The sequence below is a fragment of the Falco naumanni genome, chromosome 6 (assembly GCF_017639655.2).
Source record: "Falco naumanni isolate bFalNau1 chromosome 6, bFalNau1.pat, whole genome shotgun sequence".
Classification (NCBI taxonomy): Eukaryota; Metazoa; Chordata; class Aves; order Falconiformes; family Falconidae; genus Falco; species Falco naumanni.
The window spans coordinates 65,381,465-65,392,052 of record NC_054059.1 but is presented as its reverse complement, the minus strand read 5'-3'; the positions used below and the strand labels follow the sequence as shown (position 1 = coordinate 65,392,052).

The 10,588-nt window shown below is 48.5% G+C and overlaps 1 protein-coding gene across 1 annotated transcript; it reads left to right on the top strand.

Annotated features, from left to right (window-relative positions):
• Positions 1-624: 624 nt before the first annotated feature.
• Positions 625-1,831, top strand: GPR6 (G protein-coupled receptor 6). Its single transcript, XM_040598951.1, has one exon. The coding sequence runs from the start codon at positions 678-680 to the stop codon at positions 1,668-1,670; it is 993 nt and encodes a 330-aa protein (XP_040454885.1). The 5' UTR covers positions 625-677; the 3' UTR covers positions 1,671-1,831.
• The last annotated feature ends 8,757 nt before the right edge of the window (positions 1,832-10,588 follow it).

Genomic DNA, 10,588 nt, shown 5'->3' with positions numbered 1-10,588 from the left:
GGGCTCCCTCGCGGCGCCGCACGGCCCGTTCGGCAGCACATGTGCTCGGGGCCCGGCAGCCGAGCCGGGGCGGCGGGCCCGGGGCGCGCACAGACCCTGCCCGGCGCGCACTCCAAGCGGGGCACGGGCTGCACGGCGGGAGAAACAGCAGCAGCGGGCGAGGGGCGACCCAGCGCTCCCCCGGCCAGCCCCTGCCAGGGCCCTTCGCTCCCCCCTCCGCCGCCCGCGCCCCCGAGCAAAGTCTCCGGCACCGGGGCCGTGCTGCGCCCCGGGCTTGCCCCGCGGCCGACGTCGGGGAACGGCTGGCCGGCGGGGACCCTCCTGCCTCCGCGGGAGCGACCCAGCGCGCCCCACCGCGCCCCGGCCTCGGCTGCCCCCACCCGCTCGACCCCCCCCTCGCCGCTGACGTCAGGGCCGCGCGGCCCCGCCCCCAGAGGCCGCCCTCTCCCGCGGAAGCCGCGCCGGGCAGCGGGCGGGGCGGGGCGGGGCGGGGCGGGCCCGGGGCGAGGCCGGGGGCGGGGCGGGCCCGGGGGGCGGCCCGGCCGGCGCGAAACTTCCCCGGGTTCAGCACCACAGACAGGGCGGGCGCGGCGCCGCCGCCCGGCATGCGCGCCCCTCCGCCCCGCCGCCCCGCCGCCCCCGCTACCCGCCTCTGCCCCCGCACAGCCCGGGCGGCGATGGAGGCAGCGGCCGCTCTGAACGAAAGCGGAGCTGCAGCCCCGCGGCTGCCGGCCGGCGGCGGCGGCGGCAACGCCTCGCTGGAGCTGTCGTCGCGGCCCCCCGCGCCCGCCGCCCTCAACCCCTGGGACGTGATGCTCTGCGTCTCCGGCACCGCCATCGCCTGCGAGAACGCCCTGGTGGTGGCCATCATCTGCTACTCGCCCGCCCTGCGCACCCCCATGTTCGTGCTGGTGGGCAGCCTGGCCACGGCTGACCTCCTGGCCGGCCTCGGCCTCATCCTCAACTTCGTTTTCCAGTACGTGATCCGCTCCGAGACGGTCAGCCTGCTGACGGTGGGCTTCCTCGTCGCCTCCTTCGCTGCCTCCGTGAGTAGCTTGCTGGCCATCACGGTCGACCGCTACCTCTCCCTCTACAACGCCCTCACCTACTACTCGGAGAGGACGGTGCTGTGCATCCACACCATGCTGGCGGGAGCCTGGGGGGTCTCCCTCTGCCTGGGGCTGCTGCCGGTCCTGGGCTGGAACTGCCTCCATGACCGCGCCGCCTGCAGCGTCGTCAGACCCTTGACCAAGAGCAACGTGACGCTGCTGTCCGCCTCTTTCTTTCTCATTTTCCTCATCATGCTCCATCTCTACATCGAGATCTGCAAGATCGTTTGCAGGCATGCCCACCAGATTGCTCTCCAGCAGCACTTTCTGACTGCTTCGCACTATGTCGCCACCAAAAAAGGAGTCTCTACCCTCGCTATAATCCTCGGGACGTTCGGAGCCAGCTGGCTGCCGTTTGCCATCTACTGTGTAGTGGGCAACCCCGACTACCCTTCCGTGTACACGTATGCCACGCTTCTACCTGCTACCTACAACTCCATGATCAACCCCATCATTTATGCCTACAGAAACCAGGAAATCCAGAGGTCCATGTGGGTGCTCTTCTGCACCTGCTTTCAGGCTAAAGTGTCCTTTCGCTCCCGGTCCCCCAGTGACGTCTGAGTGACTTTTCTCTCTGTCGTACCGCACCGAGTGACAATCTACCCAGTGAACTCTTACAGTGCCTGTTCTAAACTTCAAACTACGTCGTGAAGTCGTTGGAAACATGCTTAAGTATTAGCACTTTATACATGTGTGTATCTGAGAGTGGTTCAAGGTATGGAATTTTGGGTTCCGGGGCGTGGGGGGTGGGGTGGGGGAAGTAGTTGTACATAAATTTGCACATCACATTTGTAAAGTGAAGACATTCCGATACTGCTTAATTATAGCACCTTATTTCTAGCTGCTGACCTGCCAAAACAGTGTTGCCTTTCGGAAGGGCAGAAGAGAAAGAAAGGAGTGTTTGTGTTGTATTTGTACGTGTGTATGGGGGGGTGGGGGGTGGGGGTGGGTATGTTTGTATGCGTGTATCTATACTTTGCTGCACAATATTGATAAATTATAACATTTTGTATACAAATAAAAATGCATAAGATGTATCATAACTTTGTGTGTTTAGATGCTTTTGGAAATAAGAGAGCTGGCAAATTTGCCAGTTGAGCAAAGTCTCTGCTTACTTTTGAAAGCTCCCCATGTAATTCTGCCTAAACAGATCATCATTTACTATGGCGATGAAATACTGCACCAAGAAAGGCACCTTCCTGCTTGCTTGTTTTGTTCTCTTCTGTTGTCTGACAAAGGGAGAGTAATGAAGAGTGAAAACTTCTTTTTATTCTCCAGCAATGAAAGAAATAGAAATCCCAGTCAAAAAGGCTGCTAATTACAGTCATTTGCCAGGTTTCCGGTAGCTTTCATCCTCAAGTTATAAGTTAGCCAGCCCTTTAGGATAATGCTCCATTAAAAAGTTATCAAGGTGTGGGGGAAAACTGGACTCTAGGCTAGGCTCTGTTTTCCTCTTTGAGTCTAACACTGGAGGGGGGGGAAAAGGTAAAAGGAAAAAAGTCACAGTCTTCTTTCCTAAAAGCCTGTAAAATGCCACAATAAATTGACTGTCCTTATCAACTGCAGTTCTGAGGGGAACCTGAATTGTTTGTCCTCCTCCTTTTTTTGGACTGTGTGCTGCAGAAAAATCATTTAAGTGCATCTTGCTGTCTGCCTGTCTCAGAGCAGTATGCAGTTTTCTGATAATCCCACGGCTTAGTGGCTTCAAAGAGCCCATCAGAGGTCAATGTCGTTTAGAGTTCAGAAACATTTCTTCACTCAGGCTCCCATTCACTGGCGACTGATTTATTTAGGGCAATAACATGTGCAGCAGATTTCAGAAGCAGTGTTGCTGCTTATTTATTTATAGTTATGCCACATTTACATCCTGGTTACTTTATAGTATATCACGATCACAATTTGTATTTAAGGGCTAAACCAAATTACTTTTATGTGCATAGTACCATATAAAAAGTTGGAACTAATGTGTTTCCCAGCTTATGTATGACTGGGCAATGCATCAAGCATTTGCTTGCTGGAGCAGCTGGGGCCACAGGGATCCAACAAGCCTCAGTAAGGCTGTGGGTCAGTAATGCTGTATCTGTGTGAGTGCAAGTGTTATGAAAACCAGTATAATTTCACTGATAATACAAAGATACTTCATTTTTAAAAAAAGAAAAAAACCACAAAAGACCAAACAAACAAAAAAACCACAACCCACCCTGTATTGCAGACTCCACTAACTTCGTTCTTTTTATCAATTCTAATAATCACAAATGTGACATTGCAACTGATTAATACCTTCAGGCATGCAGTTCACCAGGGCACTGCTGCAATGATCTTACAGATATCGTTTAAATCAGATTTTATGATAGGTCAAAATGCTGCTGGGACTAAGAACTGTAAATTTGCTAGTGAGAAATAATTTCACTCTGGCCCCTCTTTTAAGCCCTCATGTCGTATGCTATGTCTAAGCTAGTAAGTAAAAGAGGGCAAGGCCTGCCCGCTAGCCCTGCTCTGGGTGGCACAGAGCCTGCCTATGCTCCTTTCCCCCTGTAAAGCCAGGGACCAAACCACTGGCTGCAGCGTGCTGGCCCTGCTCTAGGAACCTGCACAGACTCAGCCAAAGATGCTGCATCACCCACAGTAGCAACTGCTGAGAGAAAAGACCAGTGAGTGCCCAGGACTGGTGAAATCTGGCAAAACTTTCTGGTAAAACTAGAAAACCAGCCATCTGCTAGGCTTTAGTCTCATAAATCTTTGTTATTCCTGTGTGGACCACAGTAAAACCACAGGACAGGGTTGCCATCGGTTCCCTTACCGAGTGTTCCCCACAGGCAGCACTCCACACCGGGATGCGGGTCCTCACAGCCCAGCGCTGAACCTGCACCCAGGTGTGAGATGCTGAGTAGGACCTGAGAAGGCTCCTGGGAGCCCTGTGCAGGCTCTAAAAGCCCCTAGGAGAAATTTCTTATGTGTACTTTTAAATCCTGAAGTTAGGGAGACAGAATCTGCTAGAGACCACCCCTGATGTCACATCCCTCCATTAACTCTGTCAGGAACTGTGCATCACGGATTTTCACCATAAATCCATTAAGCAGTAACAACTTGTATAAAAATCAGATATAGAAAACTTAGATGGAGAGAATCCTACTTTAGTAATAAACCACTCAATCCAGGACTTAGGTGAGTTACTTTTTCATTTTTAGACCAGCATGTTACTTGCTTTGTTTCATTTTTTCACTATATGACAGTATTTTCAGTTTAGTATTTTCCCCAATGATTTACTGTACCTACAAAATAAAGCTGGATCCCTCCTTTTAAAAGCGTGATGCTTTTAAGGTATTTTCCCAAGCATTATTCCCCTCTTCTAGGAAGCAAATGTGGGTTACAGTGATCTTAGCCATTCATTTTGTTGGGACAATACAAATGTGTGTGGGTTTTTTTCTATATACCGCATTCAGAAAGCTTTTACTGACTCATAATTTCTGGGAAAGACTAAGGCAAAAGAGTAGAGGGTATTTCAACGGGTTTTGGTTAGCCCTGAGAGTGGGGTTGACGGCAACCCACTTGCAGTAAAACATAGCCTTTCGTTTTCAGAGTCCTGATCTGCAGGGATACCTGAGCAGAATAACATAAAGCAGGCTAAATAATCTCTTGTGTCCCCAAATAACATCTCACTTTAGAAGAAAAGCTGCAATTCCTGATGGAGGAAGTCCAGGAATTCTGTATAGCATGATGCCTGTATTTTCCTTGCTCAGATTCTTACCAAAACAGCAGCCATTTCTTTGAGAAAACGGTGTTACATTGGCAGTACCTGGACCCACAAACTCCTCCTGTTGTCAGACAATAGCACTTCTACCTTGGTCATGAAATGATCTGAGGAGGACAAAAACTCCTGCAGCCCCCATTGCCGGTCTCTGAGCAGTGCATCACCGTGACCACCACGCAGCCCCGACAGGGAGCCAGCTAGGGGGACAACCATGTACCATGTCTGATCTTGTATTTCCAAATGTCATCAGGCAATTTTGCCAGCATGGAGACTGCAGAACTGCAATAGAAATTGCCATTGCCACTGGTGAGCATGCATCTTTCCTTCTCCCTGAGGGCCCGTGCACTCAATGGTTTTTACGTTCTGGTGCAGTCTGTGAGAGGAGAAAACACACATTGGTTTAGGTGCAAGGATCAGGCCCGGTGCTAATGGTATATTATATGTAGCCTTCACTGAAAATGGAAATGACATTTCCTGTTTTACCACTCTTAAAAAATCTTGAGCTTATTTTGAAGTAGATAAAATAATTTCAGTCTTGGTCTGAAGAGCTCTCAGCCTGCTCCAGCTGAAACCGGTGATGCCCTGCTGCACCTCAGCCAAGGTAATAACAGCCCCTCATCACAAAAAGTCACCGTTTTGAGGCAGGAGGTCCTCGGCCTTAGCTCCAGTGTTCGTTAGAGACCGATGGTTTATCACTAACCTTGAAAACTGTATGGGACTTGCAGTGCCTCGAAAGGCCAGGTCCTGGCAACCTGGTTTGCGTGATGTACCACTCTCCATGATCAGCCCCCTCATTCCAGCGGGGACAATTACAGGAGGAGCCCAGCTCTGGTGAGGAAGGCTGGTGGGGAGCTGGGCAGAAAGCCCCCCACAGCACTCGCTTTTCTATGGGGCTGCTGCCGAAGTCAGCTGCGTGGTGGTGGAAATGAGACCGACTCTGCAGGCTGCTTTGTATGAGTCACTGGATATTAAAAAGCCAGCTGGATTCAAAATCACAGGTCAAACAAAACCTCTTTATTTAGCTAAGCAAACAAAAGGAAAAAACACTTTCAAACCTGAAAAGTGGGTCTGTACATATTTTTATCAATGTAATGATCCACAGGTACTAAGTAACACCCAGCGAAGCACTAGAAGCTCTAATCTCCATTCTGCCACTCTCATTTTAAAGGGATAATTTTTTTTCATGAGGTAAAAATAATTTCTGACAGTGCAGCTGCTCCTAAGTTCTTCAGATACCTTTTGTGGTAGTCATTTGAAAAGAAAAAAGGACGAGGGGAAACAAAAATATGTGTTTTCTCCTTCTTGCTGCTTCCTGACAGAGACATGCAACTTGGAGGGCTCACAGTTCAGCTCTGCACGGATGAGCACATCTGAGGCTCACCCGAACCCCTGCTGGGCTGCCTTGTTTGGGGGACACTGTGTCTCCCCTCTGCCTGGTCCTCATCGAGTGAACATCTCCCTGGGACCCAGAGCAGCAGCTCCCAGAGCAGCTCCGGAGCGGCTGTGTTTTGCTCAGGAGTGCTGCACAGAGCTCCCCTGGGTGGGAAACCAACCTTAGCGGAAAACGCCTTTCACTGCCCTCTCGATGTTTAAACTCTTTGCCTCTGACTACAGAAAGCTCTCCTGGGGAAAACATTCCCCCAGGGGCAGTTTCAGTTATTGAGGGCAGCAACTCGGCGTGGAAATAATCCAACTGCTGCTGGGGCACCTGGAGAGCCGTAAGCACTGGCTCAGCACTGACAGTAGATGTGGCAACCGGTTCAGCGGAGGCAGGGCTGCTCGTGTCAGCTCTGTCTGCTACAAATGACAGAAAGCAGTGGGAGGTGAAGCAATGGTGTGGTCTCTGTGCAACATCCACACAGCAATATACAGCACAGCCCGATAGTGAAGGGGGTTTTCCAGCAGATTCCCCTACTTTTTTTTAATATTCTACTTTGTTGGCATAATAATACAAGTGGTGGAAGATAAAAAGCATGAAAAAAGACAAATATGCTAATATCTGTGTTAGAAGAGCACAGTGGTTCAAGGTATGACACATAACATGGAAACACAGCTCCTCCAGCAGGTACCTCAGATACATTAGCTGAATGTGATGCACGCTTCCAGCAGTGGGTTGGTGTGACACACAAGGCAAAAGATCAAAAACATTTCTTCATTGCAGCATCATTTGAGTTATAATCAATCCTAGACCCCTCAAGTGGACAACTATCAGAGCAGGCAGATCCCTTGAGTTGCCCAACCTACCATACAGCCTTGTGAAGGAATGAAACACAATCCAGCTGAGAAGTTTAACTGTTCAAAAGCCAGGGTGAAAGCCTTTCACCCTGCTTTTGAACACAGTTACACTTCTAGCCGCAAGCCCAGGCTTTGCAATCACCTACTCGACAACATGCCTCTTCCATCCTCTGCTTCCCTCTGTGCCCCTGACACAAGGTGCTGGGGCAGAGCATCTCTGCACGCTCCCTCACACCTCCCCCTGTGGCACAGGCTTTCTCTCCACCCAGGCAAGACCAGAGCAGGAGCCAGGCGCTGAGGCCATCGCCCCCTGCATCTGAGCACAGCCAGCCCTGGTTAGCCCAGAGTCCTTGCTGTTTTCCCTAAAAAATATGTTTTCCTTTGTTTTCAAACAAAGGAGCCACTGTTTCTATCATACATGTTTGTGTCCCAAGCAGGAACATTTATCACTCAATTCTGGTGTATGAAATGCATGAAAAAGACCAAAAACATTACACACACACACACACCAAATTACAATTTCTTAATGGTACAGAAACCTATTGGTGTTTGCTGGATTTTCCTTGTCTTTCCATGTGCTTTATGTCACTCACAGGGATGGACTGCTGCACTACTGCGTTATCTGACAGGAGCTCTGGTTCATGCCTCCACATCTCCAAAAAGTTGCACCTTGTTATGGGTCTTTCAGTTACTGGAACATCTGAAGTTGCTGCTTCCTACAGCCATGTGAGATGACGTGAGTTTGCTCTCGATCTCACTCACAGCTGGTACGGTGTCAGAACCTGGCTGATGAGGAAAATAGCTTGGAAAATACCTGCCAGTGTTCGAGTGTGCTTTGGTTCCCAGCTTTTGCCCGTTGCTGGTGCCCACAGGCATTACAGGAGGTTTTGAGTGGAACCAGGAAATCTGAATAACTGTTAAGGGAACTTTTTTCTGAATTGAGCTGTATTTTTCTACACCTGCATTTCTTTATAACTAAGTAAATAGGAGTTACAGTTTTGTAATCAAGAAAAAGAAACAGTACCGTGTGAACTGGCCTCCTGATTCTGAGTTTATCTACCTCTCCAGCTTTGTTCAGAAAGGAAAGAAGACCTCTTGTTTTCCTTGGTCAATGTGTAAAATCCATATGATGGCAGATTTTAAAAGCTGTGTCAGCACTTAAAAGTGAGAATTAGGTGCTTAGGATCAAAATGAGAAAAATCACTTAAGCACCCATATTCCTAAAGGTGGCCACCCCAGTAATCTTGTTTACTGACTGGACCTACAAGTACCAAATCAATCAGCTGCTGTATATTTTTATCCTCCGTGCCTTGTACCCAGGCAGCAGAACGTGCACAGGGTGCTTTGCTTTTTCACAGCCCAAGCAGCCTGGAAGCTGCTTTTTCCCCCTAAACTCCACAGGGATTGAGAAGCTCTGTGTCTTTACACCTGTGTATCCTGTGTGGCTCCATTTGGTAGGAAAGCATGGGAACAGCCTGTGGGATAAGAACAATCCAGGTTTTTCATCTCTGCAATGGCCAGTGTTTCCACAGGCTTAAGTTCACTCCCACAGAGGAAGGGGCTGAGCCCGGGATGTTTGCAGAGTGGGGCTTTTTTATGCACTGGAGGTTTATCCAGCACTGTTGGAAACACTTGTTTCCCTAGCACAGGGTATTTTGGTTCAATGGTGTGAGGCTGACAGAGGCAGACTGGCTGTGATGCTTCAGGCATGGGGGATGGATGGGGTCAGGAGGAGGCAAATGGGTTCCAGGGGAAGGAAAGAAATTATGAGTTGGGGGAATATTTTCGTGTTTTTTCTAGCTCCTGACTGGTTTGAAACAAAGTTATTTTCCCTGGGAAGGAGTTTCTCCAAGTGGTCTCCTTGTTGTGTGATTGCTTCAGTTTGTAGCTTAATTGAAAGACTAAGATTCTTCAGGGAAGGTTTGGAGAAAGGTTTTTAAAACATGTTTAAAACATCTGTCTTTCTTGAGATAAGGCTTATTTGTATGGATCCATACTCATTTTCTCACCAACAAGATGATGGCATGCAGATTAATAATCACACTTCAAACCAAGGCAGAAGGAGAGTCTCTGGGAACATTCTCCAAGATGTAGATTGTTTAAATAAAGGTTGAGTCTCCTATAAAATGCAATTAGATCTATGACACACTTTGAATGACTGGATTTTTTTTCTAATCATCACCTTCAGTGACGCGTGATCCTTTGCATCACAGTGAGATAATGTGATTGTATACCTGCAGGCAGATATAATTTGTCACTTCTAGTTGTTGCTGCTTTTTATAGAAAGAAATGTGCCTAGGTAATATTAAGATGCTGTCAAAGAAGTCTCTTCTGTTGGAAATTGAATGTATCAGTAAATATGGGAACCTTGCTGCTTCCCAATATCAGTCTCTGACTTTTGATCCTGTGCTACTTTCTCTTAATTGGTAGGAAGTTAGGTTTCCTAAAGCATTTATCATTTTCCCAGGCGGTGGTGTATTCTATCTTAAATGTCATTGTGCAGTGGCAAATAGGGAAAATGGGAGACAGATAAGTTAAGGGTTCCACCTTTCTGTACACTTGCTGTTCTATAAATGGCTTGAAGAAAATAATAAAGTTGATTGAATTACGCTGTCAAAATAAGCACATCAGAAAGCTTTTTGCAGGGAGAGTTTGGGGATGAAGTGTGATCCGTGCACCAAGCATAAAACCAAGACTTTGAATAGCTCCCCAAGTTGATGTGGCTCCAGATGGACTCCTTTCTTCCGGGAATCTGAGCTGCTCCGTTGTAGTCAAAGACCATCATGTGGAAGACAGGCATTTGCAGAGCAATTCATTGTATGAGGCCTCGCTCATAATGCTGGAATAGTGAGCCCTAAGAGTAATCAGATACTGCCTATTCATGAACGAGAACAGCTAATTGCATTACTTTCGTTTTAAATTAAATTGGAAAGATTAGCATACTTTGCTGCACTTGCTGTGGTGTCAGACAGCATCAGTTCCACAGGAGACATGTTTGTGGAAAATAGAGACTGTGTGAAGCACAACAGCTCTCCCAGCCATATTTAGGTAAATACCCCGGCTGCTAGCTTGTCCGCTGAAACCCACCGCTACGTTAGCAGCACGTGGCACTTACTGTGCCAATCAGAACATCTCCAATTTTCTTCTTTTGTAAGATGTTTTTAGAAGTTAGGAAAAGCTCTGGCCCTGCTTTCCTTGTCATTAGAAGTCGGATCTTTTGCCTGACCATAGCATGTCCGTAGTATCAGTCAGGTCTATAAAGGCTTCCCAATAATACTCTTCCATCCCACCATAATGGGTTTGAAATGAACACTTCTTAGTTCATCTGGGCAGGCAGAAACACACTGAATGTGCCTGAGATCTGACTTGGCGATGTCAATGCAGCTTCTCTATCATGCAGGCAGCAGCACTGGTTTTCTGCCCAACCAGTTGCTTATCCCATTTGCCTGCCAAGGTACGTGGCTGTTTCCACCTCTCCAGTGATTCTCTGGTG